The sequence below is a fragment of the Aphanomyces invadans genome (assembly GCF_000520115.1).
Source record: "Aphanomyces invadans strain NJM9701 unplaced genomic scaffold supercont1.9, whole genome shotgun sequence".
NCBI lineage: Eukaryota > Oomycota > Saprolegniomycetes > Saprolegniales > Verrucalvaceae > Aphanomyces > Aphanomyces invadans.
In genome coordinates this window covers 460,265-480,445 of record NW_008580154.1, presented here as the reverse complement: position 1 = coordinate 480,445, position 20,181 = coordinate 460,265, and the positions used below count along the sequence as shown (strand labels likewise).

The window sequence follows — 20,181 nt, the reverse complement described above, 5'->3', positions numbered from 1 at the left end:
CAGGAAATAGTTTGCTCATTGCGAAACAAATTGTGAAACAAATTGTTTCGTAGCACTACAAAATATCCGGCAAAATGTTTCGCTACCCACAACTATTTACACAGAGAGATGGGGGGTAACTCTACCAGTGGTCTGATGATGTACTAATTGAAGTTCATCGTCATTTTGCGGTTAGCAAATAAAATTATAGGGGAGGGGTTTTGCCTAGGTGAATACTCAGTCTCTGTGTGGATATCACTTCATCAGGAGGTCTATCCTATCCTATCTGTGTTCTGAAGTTTAGGTTACAGATAGAACAGAACCAAAGTTTGCGAAATCTGTCGTCTAATCTTAACTGTAAACTCCAACACGAGAGTCACGGAGAAAACTCGATCAAGCAGTAGGAGTGCTACTTGACGGGCTCGTCGCCAACTCGTTCCATTCCAGCGTCATCGCGACGACCCAGCGATGGAGAGTGGTCATAGAGATGTGCATTTCCGAAGAAGGTTAGTTCACTAGGCCAGCACCTTCTTCGACGATGGGTTGTATCGACCCTACCATGTCTGACGTGGTGTCCAGGTGTGTCTTTCCCTACAGGGTTGCGTGTGGTCCAAGCAGGACCTGATGGCGTCACGGTCATGGTGAATACATCCACATAGCGGAGCTCCTGCATCCATTAGATTAAAAAAGTGTTTCAGGCCCTTGGCCATCGCGTTTTCACCCGCCACCGGTCCAACGAACAGTCGCGAATGGACAATTGCCTCGTCGAACGATATTGAATCGGCGGCACCAAACTGCCACCACCCACGCCATTGGGTTGCCCACCACCATGGACCTGGCGCAGGTGGAAACGAGAAGAGATATGCGCTACCTTGTCGCACGGTGGGAGGTCAGTCGTCTGCCAAGTGCACCGGTCTGAACATGAGCGCGAGTTGCCCGTGTGCTTCAAAATGTCTGGATCATGCATGCGACAGCACCAGTTGGACAGAATGAGTGACGAAACACAGGGAGTCCACAATGCTCCGCGTACTTTTTTCGATGCAGGTCGTCGAGCAGGGGTCAGCCCTTTCCACCAGTCTCCGCACTCCAATCATGACGTTCCATACACCGGGTTGGCTTCTGGCGCACGGTTCTATATGTGTGCTCTTGGCCACCGTATCATTTCACGCCGCTTGTCTTCGCTCGAGATCTCGCGCATCCGCTGGTTACACGTCGTCGATATAAATATACATGGCGTCACCGCCACAAACCTCAATTCTGTTGCATCGTGTGTGTAAAAATGGTGTCCCCACCAGCCAGAGGCCAGACAGAGGTCTGCTTGAAATATTCGGAATCTGTGGTGCCAGCTCCGCCATCGATGCGGTAAGCACTTGAGCAAGGCATCCCAACTCGCTTCTACTCCAAGCACGCGCGATTGCCACGCACACGGCAAGCCCTCGGCTGCGATCCCAGTCAAGAATGTTAAAGCGTCGCAACACTTCATGGCAATTCAGCCTCGTGCTGAATCTGGGGGTCTTAATTGACAAAATGTATGCATTTTTGTCTTACTACAATATAATCTTGCTCACATAGACCTTATCGATACAAAATACCTGGAAGATTGTTTTGTCATGGGTACGTAAATGTAGTAAATATATGCAATTACGAAGTTGCAGTTGTACATGCCGACTGTTCGTATCTAAGTGTTGTGGAATCTCGCCAGGGGGATGGATGGTCGGCAGCAGCAGGCTCCAGCGCGACGCTGAGTTGTTTACTCGTCATTCCATCGATCCATGGCCACGATGCCTGGTTTGCCGACTGACTCGCATCGTCGCAGCTGTCTCAAACGCAAGCGATCCCTTGAGCTGTCCACAAAACAAGTCCAATTCTCGGTCGCGACGGTGTTTACGTTTCGAGTGGGGATCGGCGGCGGATCCGTGCCAAGCGATAGCATCCCAGGCGTGAGTTTGGCTGGTCAACCGATTGAAGTTGTCACCAAAAGCGTCCGCAGCGACGGCCCGGGTCGAGTCATGATGTATTCTCGTAGCGATCGGCTCAATATCCTCCAACGATCCGGCGTCAACTCAAAACAACTTGCCCATGAGTTCGTCGAACTGCAGCATATTCAGGTGTCGCGAATGACCCACGCCCGAGAGCACGTGGAACTCAAGCGGCGGAAGGTCCAGATGGCCCAAGAATCACGCACGCAAATGCAATTGCAGCGTTTGCTGAGTTAGTCCACAGCGCGATCTCCCAACGCACGTGAATGCAAATGTGCCCGACATGTTTTACACGCGCCCCTTCGCTTCGTCCCGCTGCTCGGAAACCCATCCCTCCACTACCGTCGACACTTTTAAGTCGAGCAACGAAACGAGCCGACCGCCGACTCTTGTTGTCTCGGCAGCCAGCGCAACGACATCGCAGCTATTAGGAGACATTACATACCATGCGCATGTCGTCGACAAGTGGCAGGATGCATGGGGCGATGGAAATCGTGACGAATGCAGGGGTCACGTAAGAGTAGTTCGTAGCGAAGTACAATGTCTTGGCCATTCTGGTCATGCGGCGCATGCATCCAGTTGCACAGTTCAAACGGAGAAACGACGCCGTGGTCGTTGGGATGCTGCCGTACGACTCAAACCAGAAGCAGCTTTGCGCTAAAGAGCGAGGGATGCATGGAGGCGTCGAGCGCATTCCATGAAAGCTGAATTCTACTAATGGTTATCTCGACAACGAGAGCCCCTATTTCCACGTGTCGACCGACGCGGTGTTTGTCTGTGCGGCATATCTGCATCATTCGTACACATCACGGCCGCCACGTCGAAGCAAGACAGAGCGTTCCGGACGGACAAAGAAAGCCGCATTACAAAGAAACCCCACCGGCGTGACCCAAAGCCTAGGCACGTGATCCCGCGGCCCCCGTGACGTTCATCCCGACGTCGACGGTATCGTGCACGGTCGTTTGGCGCTTCTCTGTTGAATAGCAAACTCCTCGGCGATATCGTGCCGCTTCGCCATGTACTTGGCGAATCGGCCGTGGGGCGGTTGGACCGCCTCAAGGACACAAATCCGGCGGGACACTTGGATTTTGTTCTGGTGCATGCACAGCGCCAGCACATCTTGAGGTGTCAACCCTTGTCGTTTCAGCAGCAGGATACGGTCGTGGGCAGTGTACTTCATGACGCGTTTATCTGTTGTCGTGTCGTCGATCACAAAAGACGTCGTTCGAGTCACGGGGTGGCCGGTCAAGCCGACACCTGGGGCTTGGTCACTTGGTACGACACTACAACTCAAGCCAACGTGGAACTCGAGGATGGTCACCGTGCTGAAGCGAACGGTCTTGGCCGGTCGTGTCACGGCGACCCGGTGCTGGAACTTGGGGTGGCAGCCCATTGGCGGCTTGTACGACAAGGCATTGTGCGAAAGGAGCAGTGGAGTCATGGCCGAGCTCTTCGTGACACAGGGCATCGTGAGGACGCCAGGTATCAAGTGCACAAGTGCGGCGTCGGTCCGCAGACTATCGGGTAGTGTGGGCTCGCCCGAGCATCGCCGCGGTTGCGAAGACCACGTTGAGGGTTTCGTTGGGATGTCAATCCGCTCTCGAGTTGCCCCAAGTCGACAATAAAATTAGCAATATCCAAGTATACTTCATCTTGTTCCATACGATGACGTGAACTCAAGAACTCCAGTTGGTGGCGAAACCTTCCAAACTAGAATATGTGTATCGAATTTTACGATCAAATCACAAACTTATGCAGTTCGACACCCCACATAAAAATCGCGCCCCGACCCAGTGGATTTAGAATCAAGTGACTTGCCATGTCCATGGGACAAGGCCGAGAAATCCACCCACGGCCGGCGGTAGTGGAGGCCGCGGAAGGATAAAGAGCGAAGACGAACGATTCCAGAGAGAAGGTTACGGGGCGGCCAGGTCGTTGAGCATAGCAACGGACGCAATTTCCGTGCAGAATGCAAGGAACTCGTCCAGGCTCATTCCGTCCGCATCGTCCGTGGCCATGCCGACGAATGCTTTCCCAAAAGCCTGGACACGACAGATGTGAGAGCCAACATGTAGACAGATGAGGGATAAAAGAGGCAGGGACTCTTTCCAAGCCTACACACCTCGTTCTCGAGCAGCGGTCGGAGTCCTCTGGACCGAAGTACAAACTCCCTCACCCGTTCGTTGTGGTCAAGCGCGTTCATCATTTCATGCTGTTCGATCTTGCCGCTTCGGTCAGTGTCAACGAGAGCAAACACAATCTACTCGCGATGGATACCAAATTCCTGTCACCGATCGCTCCCCGTCTTGGCGATGCCACCCTACCTTGGCGATAGCCGCTTCTTGCTCTAGGATCGCCTTCCGCGCCGCGTACGCTTCGTTCTTGCGCCGAATGATGTCGTCCTTGGTCTGGATTTTTTCCACGACTCCGCCATTCTCCAGGATCTTTCTGTCGCGGTCGGCCATGATCCCGTCAAACTTGTCATGGCAGTACGTTGCAAAGCGATCCCACGAGATGCTGTTGGAGTTGTCGTGATCGATCTCGGCAAACACACCGTCGACACTGCGCTTCTTGAGGACGTCCTTGAGCACGACCGACGTCATCGCGACGTTGCGAACGTACGCGTCTTTGGTCAGCGCCCACACCTACGACGCCGACGTGAGTCTGGCACGGACGCCACGACCAAGCAGTACGATTCGTTACCATTTCATTCTTATCCAGCGTTCCGCCGCGGTCCGAGTCGACCAGGCGAAACACCTCAGCGAGAATGCCTACACGACAGCAGGCACCACAACGTCGTCACTCGTGTGCACGCGATGGAAGGGGGCGTCGCCGAGCTGTCCCCGCACATCAAATGGAGTGTGTGCCGGTGGAGGTCCAGGACGCTTCCCGCCATGCATCCCATGGAACGTACGTTCTTCATCGACGAAGCGCGGGTCGACCGGAGGGCCTGCCGCGGTATTCACAATCTCACTCGCACCGTCTTCGTTGTTGCCGATGGTTTCCTTTGACGGCGTACTCGGCTCCTTGTGCAATGGCTTCAAGTTGCCTTTCTTGGCGTTGCGTTTTCCACTCGCGAGGGTTGTATGGTTGACAGCATCTCGCTTGGCCTGCTTGCCCACAGAGTTTACGGAAGTGCGGAGCGTCATCCAAGCAAGCGCTTACGTTGCGTACGATGAAAGGCAGGCCGTTGGCGCTGGCGGGAACGTTGGGGTTGCGAACATGGGGCGTCGTCTAGAACTCGGCAGTCACGTGTGGCTCGATCGCATCTCGACGGAAAAGCAGGAAACGTTTGACGTACGAAGCGTACCGTGGACGGCGACACCATCGCTGGGCGAGGCGCCAGCGACACATGCTCCACACGAGGTTTCTCCAAGTGGTAGCACGACTCGGGCTGCGAAATGTCGAGTTTTCCATTGCGACCGACCTGAAGCACGGATCATGCGTGACGTGTTGCGACGTGGGCGATGCCAACCGTGTGCGCGCTGCTTGCGGTGTGGAAGATGTACTTTGGGTGAGCACGGTGACGAGGGTCGACCACGACGTCCAGAATGTACTGGCACGTAGGCGGCGTGGCGTGCGAATGCCGTGCCTTGGGAGGGAGTCGCGCGGATGGAGGCGCCGTGTCGGCCCGCACGATTTGGTCAAATGTCGTTTGGGTTGGCCATGTATATTGGAGAATGTCGTCGGACGATGTTGCCCGCTTGAAGAGCTATCAAGGGAACGGCGTCGGTCAGACGTGTCGACGGTGATGTGGCGGTCCATGAACTCTCTACACGAAGGTACTGCTTTCGATCGCGGCATTCTTGCTGGATGCGGTGCGCGGTGGCGTCTTTCCCAGCTCGAGCCGCCTCTGCCGCCCATTTTGCGTGCAACTGAGCCGCACACACGTCCTAGCTCGGTTGGGCTCCGTGAAGATGGCAAACCACACGACGGTCTGGAAGAGCGTTACCTGCATGTACTGCCGCGACGCTCGGTCTTCTTCGATCATGTGCTGCTGACACCTGCGCAACCCATGCTTGACATCGTCCGCCTCGTTCGTTGTACCATTTCTCGTCGTTCTCTTGCTTCTGGACGCCCCAAAACGTATCTGATTTGCATTGAAGCAGCTCTTGCAACTGCATGGCCGCCCGCTCGCGGGTTTCGAATGCAAAGTCTTCGCTCCGCCGTCGCCGTTCCGCCTCATCCATCGCACGCCGTTGGGTTTCTTCGCGTTTTCGAGCCGATTCCTACATACATCAACGAGTCGCGCGGCGTCGCGTTTGTGCTCGTACGTGTAAATTGCGACGGATGTCTTCAGCTTGTCGCATCCGTTGTTCCTCGACGAGCTGCCGCCGAATTTCACGCGTCGTCTAGATTTCGCCAGGAACTGTCTGAAAAATCCTTGACACGGTGATCTGCACCTGGTCAATGCCCCAAAAACGATCGCCCAAACCACATTGCTGTCTTTCCGCGTGCATCATGCAGCGCCGGTCGTCGGCTTCACGCTGGGCTTCTGCCTCCTAGTTTCCCAAGCCGATGACGTCCTTCCCCGTCATGGGGGGGGTTGGGTCTTTCTACCTTGGTCAGCGCTGGCTTGTTCACTCGAGGGGGCGTGCGGAGCGCATGCGTCAGTGGCGGTCGCTCCAAGCTCTCTGGTACTGCCTCTTCCCTTGTGGAGGGCTGCTCCTCAACCACGGTTTGATTCATCACGGGGGACCTATCTTGACTAAATAGCGCTGCCTCCGCTTTTGTTTGGCGCTGCTTCGACACGCGGCGGCGAGCGAGGGCACATCGAAATGCACATTGCATGACGAGCAGCACCGTGAAGAGGGGGTCGACATCTCGGAAATCCGCGGGGGTGCGCGTCGTGATGTACCCGTGGTGGACTTCATAAAAGTAGTCGTATTTACGGACTGGATCGAATGATTGGACCCATTCTTCGTCCGTCATGCCGTCGGCGATCCTGTTCGTTTGGTCGCTCAAGTCATTGGCGTTCAACAAGAGCTGCGACCGAATCTGCATCACGCGCGAGACAGTTGTCGAGTCCAGCACAAAGCTGTGGCACCGCTACGTGCATCGTTTGTGAGCTTCTACACACACGAAGTTGTAGGCCTCGCAAGTACCTTGAGCGGCTTGGTCGATTCGTCTAGCGATGGTGTGTCGTGCGCCTCGATAGAGACTGCGTTCTCGACAGGGTCGCGTTGAAGCATGGTGCGGTCGACGACAAGGGGAAGCAAGTCCTCCTCGCCGAGGGGGCGGTCGACGGCGACTTGGTCTGTCGTGGTGGTCGGGAGCTCCCACGTCGATTCCCCAGTCGTTTTGTGCATAAAGAACGTCCGACCGAACTCGTCGGCGCACTCTTCCCACTCCCCCGTCGGATCCATCGGTCGGGCGCTTTTTCGTAACTGGATGTAAATGGCAGTTTGTAACTGCCATTTCTCAGTCCAAATGGGACGACCGCCTCGACACCAACCAGGCATTGCGCCGTGTGCCGTGATGGTGCGCGGAAGAAGCAAAGGTGGTGGTGGGGTGGAGTTGCGCCGCCATGCACGCTTCCGTTCGACCACACACACACTGTATCGAGGCGAGGACGATAAACGCATTGCAATACACATGTCCGCACAACGGCTCGCCCAGTGGCTGCTCGACGACATGCTACCCGTGACGGGCCATGTCGCGGCTCTCTGCAGACCGCATGTCCTGGCTTTGCGTAGATCGGGTGTCACTTCACCGACGGTTCTCCTAGAGTTCAAGCGATGGTGTAGAGGCCCGAGGGTCTTTCCCGCACATGCTGTGGGCTCCTTCACGTCCGAGCGGGCTCGTTGTGAGCCACGGATGAAGGCCACGGGACACTACCGATAAAGTTGGCGTCGCAAAGGACTGCAGGTGCCACACGCATGTCAACGCAAGGATGGTGCACTGAACGAAATTCTCTTTGTTCACGTTCTGGATCACTGCGGTGTGGATAATGACTCGCTGAACCAACTACACATTGCACTCACAAACACAACAAACGATTCGGGCACTAGACGGCGGTCACACTCGACGCAAGACGCGTCTGGCGAAGGGCGAACGGCTGGTGCGGCAGCACCATCGTCATGTTGTTCTGGCCGGGTGATGCCATCGCGTCGGCGACCTGGGCCAGAGTGTCACGGAATACGCTGAGCAACTCGAGCTTGCGCTTTTCGCAGTCGCACACGACCACGTACGACTTGCCGTGGCCGTTGATCGAATAGCTTCCGCCGTGCCCACCGTCCGTTCTACAACGACGATTCTGAGCCACACAGCAGTCACAACCAACCACTTGCGAGGCGGTTCGATACTTGCAGCGCAGCACAAAACACTTGGCCCGACTCCACTTGGGAAACTCCATCGCGCTGATTTCGTCGACCGTCAACAGTATTAGCGGCAGCACTTTGCACACCTACACAAGGCGCATCGGTCGTGAGTGCGTCGGTGGTGTGGTACATGGCATGTGCCCACTCGTGCACTTCCATGACTTGCCTGCAATCGCTTGTGGCGGCGGCGCTTTGTGATTAGCAACACATCCGAGAGCAGCACGAGCGTCTGCGGTCTGGTCGTAAGCATCGTCCACGGCACCATGCGGACCTGCGTCGCCACATGGACCGCCGCTTCCATGACGTACTGGCGCGTCGGCACCATCACTTCGGGACATCCAAACCCGAGTTGGAGCTTGCGCCGAAGACGTAGAAACTTGGCGTTGTTTTGATCGGCCTGGACTCGATCGTTGACAGTTGCGGCCACGACTTTCGTCGCATGGAGGAGGTCCTGGAGGGTGTGTTGGAGCGCTTCGGGGGCGTGGTGGCGCAGCTCCGACATGAGCAACGGGTACCGACACAGCCGTTGAACAGGCTTGATCATTTCGGACTGCAGGTCCACCTGGAGCAGTTGGGCGGCGGCACAAATCGCCGCGACAAACTGCTGGAGCTCCGTCGTCACGATGCGCTTGCGCACGCGAAGCATGGTGCTCACGTCCGTGTACGCGAGACAGTACTGCGCATACAGCTTAAAGTACGGGAGGTGCGTTTGGAACACTCGCGCAAGATGGAGCGTGTCTTGCGACAGGTGAAGCATGTCGGCGGGGCGACGGATACCGTCACAAATGTCCATGTGCAGCGTCAGCAACGATGCCGTCGCCGACCGCAGCGCGAGAAGCGACGGATGCGAGTACTTGTGCTTGTCATGGAAGACGTGGTTGAACACTTGATGGAGCGTCTGCAACGTCTCGACGAACGTCACTTCCGTGTCGACGATTTCCGTGACGATGCAAAACCAAGGATAATGCGGGTTCCAGTCCACGGACGTTGGTTGCAACTCTTCGTCTAGGAGGACCGTGCTGCGCAGCGACGAGGGGGCAGCGCCCGGCGGCGCTTCGGGCTCCGAGTGCAATGTAGAAGGAGCCGTAGGTGCCAAGCGGATGGTGGGACCGTGGTATAGAGGCCGATGGCTTTCGTCGAGAAGAAGGCGATGCTTGGAGAACCGGCGCACGAGCAGCGACTTGAACATGTGCTTGGACGACGATAGCGACGACGACGGGCTGGCGGTCGAATCGTCGACAGCACCATCGTCCGACGACGGGTTCGAGTCGATGGAGCTGCGTTTGCCAAAGAAGTGCAGCATGTCTGCGGTCCATGCGAGGGGGGACGACCCTGACCGCGAAGGTCGGTGCGGCGAGTCGACCATCATGGCTCGCTCGATGCGAATCGTTTGTGTGAATGCACGGGATTCAATCGAGGCAAAGTAAATTTAGTTGCGGAAGGAGCACGCACATGTCGTGCCGACGCACGGCGTCGCGTTTTCTGACCGGCAGCCCCGATTGGATGCTAAATATACTGTCGGCGCATGTGAAGATTGCTTTGCAATTGCGCACAATGGCGACCTTTTATCGCGGGAGATGATGCGAGTAGGACCGTAGGGTGACACCCAGCTGCCGTGGGCAGTTCGATCTGCATGCGCTTGGGGACACCGCCACCCTCATGTTTGCAGCGATGGCTGACACGTCGGCTGCTGAGATTTTTGCACAGGCACCTTGTCAACGCACGGTGGGCCAACCACTTGCGCACCCACCACAGATCGACCTCCAACGCCGTAGAGGCCTCACGCGGTTGCCAATCTTTCAACTCCCATACCCAAGGTCGAACAGTGGAGCAGGGAGGAGCGTTGCTAGTCGGCTCCACTGCACATTTAGTTGGCTGCACCCCACTACGGCGTCGCACACCTGTCTTGCTCCTTGACGCATCGGCTGCGCAAGGACCACATGCCGTCCCGGGAGACCTCCACGGAAATATTCTTGTGGACATTCCATGTGCATGCGCCGGGGCGCGGCGCTCCAATGCGCCCATGATGTTGAAGTTCGTGCGATTCAATACCAACTCTTTGGTGCACCCTTCCACGCATCTTGTAATTTGTATGGAATTTTATTCCGATTTGTCAATTGTTCAAGGCCAAGCCGAACCACTCGGCAAAGTATTGACGACCAAACCAAATCTTGCTTTTTGTATACATTCGTTAAAGTACTTTTGCAACGTCACACGTCGAACCAGAACTACTTGAAAAAAGTATATATGATCCGAAGTGTACTTTATGGAAGGATTCGACCCACACCTGCCCGATCTTGAAAGTTTTATGGGGACTTGGCAAAAGGACTTACATGAAGGGCAGTGGATCTATGAGTTCTCCAACGGGGCGCGGCGCTCCGCTGTCGACAACCATGGATCAAGATCGCATTTTGGAATTGGACGACGAGAGGACAGACCATCGACGAAGATGTGCGGCATCGTAGCAATCTATGCGTCCATGCTCAACAACGACGAGCTCCGGAAAGCTATTCTAGACGCAGGGAAAAAGTACGTTGCAAGTGGGGTACATACCCCATCCGCGTTCAAGGGTGACGGGTGTGTCTGTGCATAGGATCCGACATCGCGGTCCTGACTGGAACGGTGTGCGAATCCTTCCCAAAGGTATCGCAATTGAACACGAACGTTTGGCGATCATCGACCCTGAATCGGGCGCGCAACCCCTCATCAGCAACGACGGCACCATTACGTTGGCCGTGAACGGCGAGGTTTACAACTACAGGGAACTCAGCGCGACGCTTCAGACCCCATATGTGTTCAAGACCAAGTCCGATTGCGAAGTCATTATCCCCCTCTACAAGCAGCATGGCAGGGCGTTTTTACGCCATCTTCGTGGCATGTTCTCGTTCGTCTTGTACGATTCCGCCAAGGACGTGCTGATTGCTGCCCGCGATCACATGGGGATCACACCGCTGTACTATGGGTACGGTGCTGACGGCAGTGTCTGGTTTGCATCCGAGATGAAAGCATTGGCGGTACGGTTTCACATGCATTCGAATCGTTTCGTCACGATCTACTTAGCATGGCTGCGTTCGATTCGATTTGTTTCCTCCTGGACATGTCTTCACCAGCACGACCGGCGAATTTACGCGATGGTACAACCCTGGCTGGATGGAATCTGGTCACATCGGCAAGACACCCCTCAACTTGGCGACGTTGCGCGATGCCTTTGAGACTGCCGTGACAAAGCGCATGATGTCAGATGTGCCGTGGGGTGTACTCTTGTCGGGCGGATTGGACTCGTCGCTCGTGGCGTCGATTGCTTGCCGCCACCAAAAGAAGCTTTTTGAAGCTGGTTCGACTGATGAAATCCGCCAGGCTTTAGCTAAAGCAACGTCGTTGGTGTTTGTAGGAGCGGATACTGAGTGGAGCCCTCGGCTGCATTCATTCACGATTGGTCTGGAAAACTCGCCCGATTTGGCAGCGGCCAAGGAAGTCGCCAAGTATCTCGGCACGATCCATCACTCGTACACATACACGATTCAAGAAGGCATCGATGCAGTCTCGGATGTGATTTACCACGTACGTCCTTTGTGCCTTGAGTCCAAGGCAACTACTGACGTCGGCGCAGCTCGAAACGTACGACGTCACGACGATTCGTGCGTCGACTCCGATGTTCCTCATGAGCCGCAAGATCAAAGCGATGGGCATCAAGATGGTGCTGTCCGGCGAAGGCGCCGACGAAGTATTCGGGGGGTACTTGTACTTTCACAAGGCGCCGAACGCCCAAGCTTTCCACGACGAAACAGTGAACAAGTTGAAGGTGCTTGTCTATCCAATTATGTCAAAGTTGTCTCATGGCGCATGCAATCCGTCAACGTGTGTTCTTGCTATGCATGGATGAAGCGCCATTTTCTCACCTTGTGATATCTCTTCTAGGGTCTCCACCAGTACGATTGTCTGCGAGCGAACAAGTCGACGAGTGCATGGGGCGTGGAAGCGCGCGTGCCGTTTTTAGACGCCGACTTCCTCGAAGTCGCCATGAACTTGGACTCAACCGAGAAAATGGTACCACTCGATCGTGCCATGGGTTGTCATTCACGCTCGTGTTTCCAGTGCGATCGCCAAAGTGGCCGCATGGAAAAGTACATTATTCGCAAAGCGTTCGACACGCCGGAGAACCCGTACTTGCCAAACAACATTTTGTGGCGCCAGAAGGAGCAGTTTTCGGATGGCGTCGGGTACGGCTGGATCGATGCGCTCAAGGACTGGGCTGAGCGCGATATCTCGGACCGACAAATGAAGCACGCGGAGCTGCTCTTCCCGTACAACACGCCTCAGACCAAGGAAGCGTACTTGTATCGCAGGTGTGATGGTCGACAACGATGCTCCAACGACATCGACGCTGGTTTTTTGTATTGGTAGCATCTTTTCCAAGCACTTTGAAAAGGAAGTCGCTGCGCAAACCGTGCCTGGCGGTCCAAGCATTGCGTGCAGCACGGCGGCGGCAATTGAATGGGACGCGTCGTTCAAGAACGCAGCCGATCCATCGGGACGAGCCATCGCCGGCGTCCACGTCGACGCTTACAAAGCCCCGACGCACTAGGCGACTGTCTATCATTCCGCTCGTTGCGAGCCTCTTCATAAACACCCCTTCGATTCCATTCATGGTCTGAAGAGAGAGGCTGGCTTGGGAGCGCCATCCATTCGATCCCACGTGAATGATCCCTCCCGTATACATGCAACTCATTGATGTGATCGCCAACATGGTCCAGAACAGGAGTCTCTCACGTAAACCCGACCATAATCCCTCGATTATGTCGCAATGTCTCGGTCACTCGCAACTGCGCTGACCTCCACGGAGTCCCAGCGCCAGGGTGGGTCGTTCAGGCAATCGTTCTACGAGAATGTCGTACAAAGCAAAGTGCATTCGTCACCGTCGATTCGCGACGTGAACTTTTACCCATCTTGGTCTACTCGGACTTGAGCTTGTTTTTTTCAGCTTCGGTCAGCGTCTTTCGCTTGACGCGGCTGTACGCGCTGATCGAGTCGTCGAGAATGTAGTCAATCAAGACACCGACCCACGACGACGTTTGCGGCAACGTGTCGTAGAACTCGGGCGCCATCGCCTTCACGTCGGGCAAGCGGCTACCAGGGACAAAAGGAAAGTCGTGGTGTTCGTTGTGGTAGCCCACGTTGAACGTGACCAAGTTGAGCAGACCATAGTACGAGTACGTTTCCGCGCCCTTGACAAACACGTAATGTTCCGAGATGAAATGGCCAGCGCAAGGGTGGGGACCGGCGCCCAAGACCGTGCTGGCAAGGCAGTAGCCAAGACCAGCGCCGCCGCAAAAGTAGTAGATGGCGTAGTTGTACGCAATGCACGTCGCGTAGTTGATGAATTCCCACAGGCCAGGAGTCTTGGGGTTCACGAACAAAGGGCGCAAACTGTAGAAAAACGCTTGCGTGCACACAAAGATGAGCTTGGTGAACTTGTTGTTGAAAATCTTGCCCTCAAGTTGAGTCGGGATGTCGACGTCGACGCCGTCTTCGCCTTGGTAGCGATGATGTTCCATGTGGTAACGCTTGAACGAACTAAACACGTCATTCCGTGAGAACAGTATGCAAGCATCACGTACATTGCAGCGGGCACGCCCATCGGCATGTTGGCGATCAACGACAAGATGCGGTTGTACAAAGGTTTCTTGAACCCCAAGTTGTGCGACAACTCGTGCATGGCCATCATCATCATGTGGTTCAAAGTACCGCCAACAATGTACGCCACAGCAAACCACACTGCCCAGCTTTTGTCCTTGGTATAGTACGCCATGATAGTTTGCACGGTGACGGCAAACACAACGTAGTATTTCGTGCGGGGGCAGTGGCCAAAGAGCGACTTGATCTGCGGGTACTTGGCCGAGATTAGCTTTCGTCGGGTCGCATGAGGTTCATCGGTCTTTTCCCAGTAAAAGTCCGTGCGGGGTTCCACATGCGTCGATGACTGTGGCGCGTTGCCTCCCTTTCCCATCTTCGTCCCGCCGCCAAAAATCGACAATGAGGAATTTTGTCCCGGAAATATATTGGCTTCTTCGCTCAAATACGAATAGTTTGTCGCAGTGCTCTTCTAAGTACGTGAGCGTCAATCCAGTCACCTATATCATGGCATCTTTTCTGGAGTATGAAACTCTCAGCCTCTTTGAATTTAAATGTTTGATGGATGGAGAATGGGCGCACTTAACCACACCTTCCTTCGAGTCCCGCGAAGTGCGCATGGAAACTCCTGGAAGTACGTTTTGTCCGGGTTGACTGAAATTCTATATCGTTCATTTTGTTGATATAAAACGGCAAAATCATTTCCTATGAGTTTGGTTATGGAGTGTATGGTGCATGTGCCTAAAACTGTGCGGACTACTTTGTCAAAATATCTTGATGTGTAACCAAAGAGCGGATTCGATAACCCAATCAAAACGCCGCGCTCCTGGGTTTGTGCGAGCCATGGCAGCGTCCATGTGCTGGCGAATGCGTCGCATCCTTGTGCTCTTGGTTTGCACGATAGCAAGTGCAGTTTGTTCCGGTTAAAATTGTCGTATTGAGGCGGCTCTTGATCCCTCCAAGACATAGCCGCAAGCAGATGATTGGATAAAAGTGGTTTGAGCAGGATAACCCTGCCATAGAGGTGACACACACACGCATTCCAACACCGTGTTCCACTCGGCCGGCATACATCTTTTGCATGTCGCAAAGAGCCATCACCAACGCGATCGTAGTCTACGAAGTGGTGTGTCGTTCATTTTATCGTTTTATGGAGGTTGAGTCATATGTACCCGGATATCCGGATCTGGGCGATTTGTAAACCGCCAGTGGAAAGTTTTTGTCACTTAACAATTATGAGGCCTTGCCTAGAGCCGTTTGCGCAAAATTCCCACATCTCAGCTCTCGTCTTGGATTTCTCAAAGTGCTACGAATGGAGCGTTCGCGTTGCAACGGAGGTATCGAATTTTTGGCTATTCAAGATATGGTATTTTGCATGCAAATCCGATTGGTTTTCTGTCTCTCAACAATATGTGGGGTGAAATATTTTCCTGTCGACTCGAGCTCGTCGCTCGTGTACCTGCCATGTCCAGCGCGAAAGTGACATGCAATCGTTTCATAATCTACAGGTTCTGCCTCCACTTGTGGTGCTACTTGTCATTCCTCTGATTGGCAATTTCCACTTGACAATGACACTCTTCGCAACGGCACAACTCTCCGTGTCGTCGGCATGAAACTCGAATTCCCCTCGGTGAACATGCTTGCCGCAGCAGTATCCATTACGATGCAATCGTATGGGACACAGGTCGTTTGGTCTCGACAGGGCGCGCCCTTGCTGCGACGGCACGTTTGGTCGACGATTTCCAAGGAAATCGTCGGGAACATGCAGCACATTCCGGCGAAGGGTCGCGTTAAATTACTGTTTATAGTTGGACAAATACGACAAGTCGGAAAGTTGTCGAGGTGGTTGCGGCGGCGGGACGTCCGAGTGTGCCGCCGACAAATTCGACTTTGCAGAAACGGTGGAATGCCCCGATTGGTTCGACGACCGGTTGGACTTGCGGGACTTGGCCGATGTGGACGTATTCAAAGGCGATGATGCACCTGGTCCCCGTACCATAACTTCGTTCAAGTAGGACAAGTCGCACAAAGAATCGCTCTTGTGGTTTCGATTTCCAGCAGCTGCAGCGGCAGATTCTCCAAATGACACCACTTGGGGTATTGGGCGTGCTGATTGGATCGCCGAGAAGGTAGCAGAGCCAGTTGCGGTCGTCGACAAGGACGGTTTCGGAGTGAACACCCCATGGGCAGGGTTCTTCTCCCTTCGTCGGGGTGTCAAATATCCTCCCACGGCATCAGAAGTAAGACGCCGAGGGGTTGTTGTACGTTGGTGTGGATCTAAGACATTTTCCACCGACAAGTTGCGTTCCGGTGGGCGAAAGATTGAGCGGTGTTCAGAGCTCGGTGTTTGTACGCGGCTGTCGCGTCGGTCGAAGCTCATGGTGCGGCTCCCTCGGCTGTACTCGTCATACGACGACATGGTGGTCAAAGTGGAGGTGGGTTTAGCAGCGGCGGGAAAATGGAATCGATTGAAATTCAGCGATCCTTTCGCCGACAGCGGCTGCGCGGCGGCATGTTCGTTGGGAATGTTTGATTGATGATGATTCGCGTGGCGCTGTCAAGGCACGAAACCGTCAGTGTTGAAAAAAAATCGTCAAAAATTCGACAAAAAACATCGAAAAATACATCAAATTTCAATCGAATCCAAGCTAGCAGTACCTGGGAATCCAATCCATCGTAATGCGAATAGCTCTGATTGCTGACGCTGTGGATGGCGGACATGGCACTACTTCCTTCATACGGGGCAAACCGACCGCCACCGAACGCTGGATGCACGTCTCGGAGGCACGAGTGACACACGCGTTCACTGCCGCGGGTGTACCCGCCAGGTTTGTCTTCGCTGGAGCATCGCTTGCACACGATCTGCTCGCACATTCGGCACACGACCTTGCGCTGGAAGAGCGCCATGCCACCTTTGAAGCCGCGACTGCAGATCGCGCATGTGTCATTGTCCTGGAGAACGGATTGATGGTTCACCGTGGAACCGCTCCCGATCAAAGTGTGAATCTCTTCCATTCTTCGGATGCGGCGCTTCGTCAAAGACTGCAACAGCTTAGTTTGCGCCATCTTTCCCGGCGCACCGTAGTCAAAGTAGATTGTCACGCGGAGGACGCTCGGAATATCAGTCTCCGTGACGACATACCTAATCACGACAACTTGAGTCTGCAAGGCAATCGATTTGTCGACGCACCCAGAATGGTGGACAGTCGCGCGGACATAGTTGTTCGTGTGGGTAAGAGGAGGGCATGATGCATGCGGAACAGAGTGGGAACACATGGCAAAACCTCGCTTGCCGTTCTCGTCGATGTACTCGTCCAGGTACTGCGATAGTCGCAGTGAAAAGGATACAGGTGGGCGACGACGAAGAGTACCTCAATGGTGCAAAAGTCCCGATCCCGCAGCAGCATCCGCATGGGGGACTTGATGTGACTCCATCGCAATCCTGTGTAATGGAACGGCGACAACGCAGTGGGCATTTCAATCGCATGAAGCCGTGCCGTAGATTCGAGGCAATACAGTTCAGCTGCAATTTTGCGGTGTGCAGGGGAGTCCCCAGACGACACGAGTCGTACGCAAAAGTGAGCGATTTCTTCCAAGCTCCCCGCGATGCTGATCGTGGAACCGTACGTGTGCTTGTCTCCACCCATCTAGAAGAGGAACAAGTCGTATCGCAAGCATGAACATGAACTCACCTCTTGCTCGGCAAGGCGTCGGATGAATCGTGTTGTTTCAAGAAGTTTGGAGAAGGACGCTTTCCCAATATCACTGAGCATCTGACACTCGGACGGGGACAACGGCGCCGCATCGAAGAAGGACGTCGGGTCCCGCTGCGCTCGGGTCATGACGTCGTGGTACCGAGCGGACGAGTCGGTGGGAACGCAGGAGGACTCTCTCGACGGCGGCAACCGCGATGGGTGGACCAAGTATTCAGCTCACGAAGAACGAGGTGTGGTGCACCAGCAACTCTGGCAATGACATGGTCAACACTGTACTTTGGATGTCGACTGGTGTTACAAGCGCTGCATGCAGTGTCGACCAATCAACGAGCGATAATCTGTGAAAATTATCGAGTTTTAACCAATCCGATTCATTTAGTATGTAATCCGGCGCTCAACACACGTAACGACCCACTGTGCCCTGTTGTGTAATGGGTCTTTCCAACCTAGTCAGAATACATTGATTCAAAATAGACGATTGCTTTCAAACGCTTGTGGGCCTCAACTTCTTCAAAATGACACCTGCAATCGGTCAAAATACGCACTCGGATCCAGACTGGATAACGTGCCTGCCCGAATGTCAAATTTTGTGTCTTTTCCGGCGGTCGGGCGTGAAAAATGTACGGCCGTTGGTGGTGTTTGTAGCGGTGGCGAAGTGTAAACGCCAAGCAATCATCTTAGCTACGTTGTTGAAGGTGGGAGAGCCGATACGATGTCTGGTGGGTGGTTGTCGAGAGACGGTAGAAAGTGCCGCTCAAAAGGAGATTCAATGCGCAGGGGAGACAACCCAATCTGTTCGCAAAATGGACATCGAATAAGGGCATTCAGGTATCGCATTTGTGTCTGTATGGGCAGATCTCCGTGCCACACGCTCGTCGCTGCCACCACGAAGAGCATTGTACACCTGATAAACGTGTTCCTGACGATATCAGCATCTGACAAATTGGCATGTTGCATTATATTAATTGAATTGAACAAGACAGCGCCATTTCTAAATCATATAACATTCAAATGTATTATCAGTGTGTGTTATGACGAATCCTCGTAGAAATTTCCAAAACCCGCTACATTGCCATCATCTGGTCCATGGCTGTACGACTGCAATCCCGAGGGCACTCAACATCCACACTGGTTTGTCTCTGTACAATTAATTAGCATCAGGTCTGCAACAGCGAGGGGAACATCGCCAGGCATGCGGAGCGTGACATGCTAAGCAACTGAATTCCTGTACAATTTAATATCCAAATTCATTGGTTTTCCGAGTACGAACCTTGATCGTGGGCAGTTACAAGTGAAACGACCAATGAGACAGGCTGCGCTATAAATACCTGTCGGTGCTGTCGTGAATCGTCTCGCCTGGACGCGGTAGGACAATAGCAGGAAGGAGCGCTCCACCGATCCTTGCGCGTCGATGGGCAAGAGGCTGTGTGTCAAGCCTCCAGATGCGCTTGGCACAACTCAAGGCGACGGCCACGAGTACCGTGGGAAACGCACGACTTTGCCACCCCACGAATTCCACACATGGAACTACATTCAAGACCCCCGCAACGAGCTCCATCCAGCGTTGGAGCTTGGTGTCCAGAGCACTCGCACGACGAAATTCACGTCGGGTACAGCACCTCAGACAAACGTACTGTTCAATCAAACCGTCCATGGTTGGTCGACTGGATCTAGGGTTTTACCGGCGATCGCGCACTGCGATTGCGTCCGACAGAGAACGACTCGCTCACCAAGCTGAAAAGGACAGAGCCAGCACCAGCAACGCGGCCCACCGCCACGAACGTCTCGCCGCGCTCAACTCGTCCTACGACTACAACATCCTCACAGGCACCTCGGGTGTTCCAAAAGTCATCAAGCTCCCGCCTTGCCGCAAGTATCTCGGCAGTGGCACCAGTGAGTTCCTCCAGCATGAGGGGACAATTCAGCTGCGTGAATCCGCGAACCGATTCTACAGGTAGGTTGACGTATAGCGCCTACCAACTCACGATCATCGGACCACAGCCAATGGCGCGAAAACCCAGGGCGCGCCGATAACTTGACGAGAGGTACCCCTGTGACCTTTGCTACATCGACCAGCGATTCGATGTGCGGTTGGAAGTCGTCGGTTTCTGATGGATCGAGTAGAGGGGTTGCGTGGGCAGAAGCAATCGTCTGCGATCGGAATCGGGCGCAACGAGATCAAGTCCCACGGGGCAGCTGACGCACTCAGCAAGTCTCTGTACAAACAATGCGTTGAACACAACACAGCCATCAAACTCGAATACACCCACGTGAAACCTCCTCCACCCGTTCCTAAGGTCACCCAGGAGCGACCCAAAGTCCACCAGCCATTGCAGTACCGCCCCAAGCCGTCGGCCCCAGCCTGGCTCCCCCCTGTTCACACGTCCACGAAACACCAGCAAGATGTCGACAGTGTGCGAGCATTGCGATAAGCCACCGAAAACTACCTCCCCCTGTCGTCTTGTGTGACTGAGGCTAGACTGGTGGCACTTGCGCCGGCATGACCATCTCCTTAAACTCGTGCGCCGTTTACAGGTGGACGCCCCGCAACTACCC

The 20,181-nt window shown here is 54.4% G+C and overlaps 8 protein-coding genes across 11 annotated transcripts; 4 read left to right on the top strand and 4 right to left on the bottom strand.

The window, feature by feature from the left end:
- The first annotated feature begins 1,657 nt into the window (after nt 1-1,657).
- Nucleotides 1,658-2,239, top strand: H310_05327 (hypothetical protein). Its single transcript, XM_008870012.1, has one exon. The coding sequence runs from the start codon at nt 1,752-1,754 to the stop codon at nt 2,193-2,195; it is 444 nt and encodes a 147-aa protein (XP_008868234.1). The 5' UTR covers nt 1,658-1,751; the 3' UTR covers nt 2,196-2,239.
- Nucleotides 2,240-2,837: 598 nt separating this feature from the next.
- H310_05326 (hypothetical protein) lies at nt 2,838-3,600 on the top strand. Its single transcript, XM_008870011.1, has one exon. The coding sequence runs from the start codon at nt 3,137-3,139 to the stop codon at nt 3,581-3,583; it is 447 nt and encodes a 148-aa protein (XP_008868233.1). The 5' UTR covers nt 2,838-3,136; the 3' UTR covers nt 3,584-3,600.
- Nucleotides 3,601-3,660: 60 nt separating this feature from the next.
- H310_05325 (hypothetical protein) lies at nt 3,661-7,356 on the bottom strand. Its single transcript, XM_008870010.1, has 15 exons — nt 7,064-7,356; nt 6,519-7,007; nt 6,362-6,460; nt 6,233-6,310; nt 6,006-6,187; nt 5,911-5,962; nt 5,735-5,851; nt 5,434-5,670; nt 5,269-5,385; nt 5,124-5,192; nt 4,873-5,068; nt 4,662-4,729; nt 4,283-4,603; nt 4,081-4,218; nt 3,661-4,000 (listed from the first exon to the last, which is right to left on the bottom strand). Exons 1-15 carry the CDS (start codon nt 7,322-7,324, stop codon nt 3,875-3,877), a joined length of 2,550 nt encoding a protein of 849 aa, XP_008868232.1. The 5' UTR covers nt 7,325-7,356; the 3' UTR covers nt 3,661-3,874.
- A 496-nt stretch (nt 7,357-7,852) lies between these two features.
- Nucleotides 7,853-9,692, bottom strand: H310_05324 (hypothetical protein). Of its 3 annotated transcripts, none has more exons than XM_008870008.1 (3): nt 8,445-9,692; nt 8,249-8,364; nt 7,853-8,200 (listed from the first exon to the last, which is right to left on the bottom strand). In XM_008870008.1, exons 1-3 carry the CDS (start codon nt 9,645-9,647, stop codon nt 7,966-7,968), a joined length of 1,554 nt encoding a protein of 517 aa, XP_008868230.1. In that variant the 5' UTR covers nt 9,648-9,692; the 3' UTR covers nt 7,853-7,965. The 3 variants fall into 3 exon arrangements, with proteins under 3 accessions (XP_008868230.1, XP_008868231.1, XP_008868229.1); XM_008870009.1 differs by having other exon boundaries at nt 8,268-8,364; XM_008870007.1 differs by having other exon boundaries at nt 7,853-8,364.
- A 1,004-nt stretch (nt 9,693-10,696) lies between these two features.
- Nucleotides 10,697-12,921, top strand: H310_05323. 2 transcript variants are annotated; one of them, XM_008870005.1, is made up of 8 exons: nt 10,697-10,807; nt 10,872-11,292; nt 11,339-11,612; nt 11,670-11,839; nt 11,889-12,080; nt 12,197-12,325; nt 12,374-12,624; nt 12,683-12,921. In XM_008870005.1, the coding sequence occupies exons 1-8, from the start codon at nt 10,728-10,730 to the stop codon at nt 12,861-12,863; spliced, it is 1,698 nt and encodes a 565-aa protein (XP_008868227.1). In that variant the 5' UTR covers nt 10,697-10,727; the 3' UTR covers nt 12,864-12,921. The 2 variants fall into 2 exon arrangements, with proteins under 2 accessions (XP_008868227.1, XP_008868228.1); XM_008870006.1 differs by having other exon boundaries at nt 12,374-12,921.
- A 34-nt stretch (nt 12,922-12,955) lies between these two features.
- H310_05322 (hypothetical protein) lies at nt 12,956-14,317 on the bottom strand. Its single transcript, XM_008870004.1, has 2 exons — nt 13,897-14,317; nt 12,956-13,852 (listed from the first exon to the last, which is right to left on the bottom strand). The coding sequence occupies exons 1-2, from the start codon at nt 14,283-14,285 to the stop codon at nt 13,231-13,233; spliced, it is 1,011 nt and encodes a 336-aa protein (XP_008868226.1). The 5' UTR covers nt 14,286-14,317; the 3' UTR covers nt 12,956-13,230.
- A 1,288-nt stretch (nt 14,318-15,605) lies between these two features.
- On the bottom strand, nt 15,606-17,885 carry H310_05321 (hypothetical protein). Its single transcript, XM_008870003.1, has 5 exons — nt 17,602-17,885; nt 17,281-17,556; nt 17,100-17,230; nt 16,568-17,051; nt 15,606-16,463 (listed from the first exon to the last, which is right to left on the bottom strand). The coding sequence occupies exons 1-5, from the start codon at nt 17,749-17,751 to the stop codon at nt 15,705-15,707; spliced, it is 1,800 nt and encodes a 599-aa protein (XP_008868225.1). The 5' UTR covers nt 17,752-17,885; the 3' UTR covers nt 15,606-15,704.
- Nucleotides 17,886-18,957: 1,072 nt separating this feature from the next.
- On the top strand, nt 18,958-20,091 carry H310_05320 (hypothetical protein). The gene is made up of 4 exons (XM_008870002.1): nt 18,958-19,235; nt 19,300-19,579; nt 19,627-19,670; nt 19,750-20,091. Exons 1-4 carry the CDS (start codon nt 19,037-19,039, stop codon nt 20,055-20,057), a joined length of 831 nt encoding a protein of 276 aa, XP_008868224.1. The 5' UTR covers nt 18,958-19,036; the 3' UTR covers nt 20,058-20,091.
- Nucleotides 20,092-20,181: the final 90 nt, after the last annotated feature.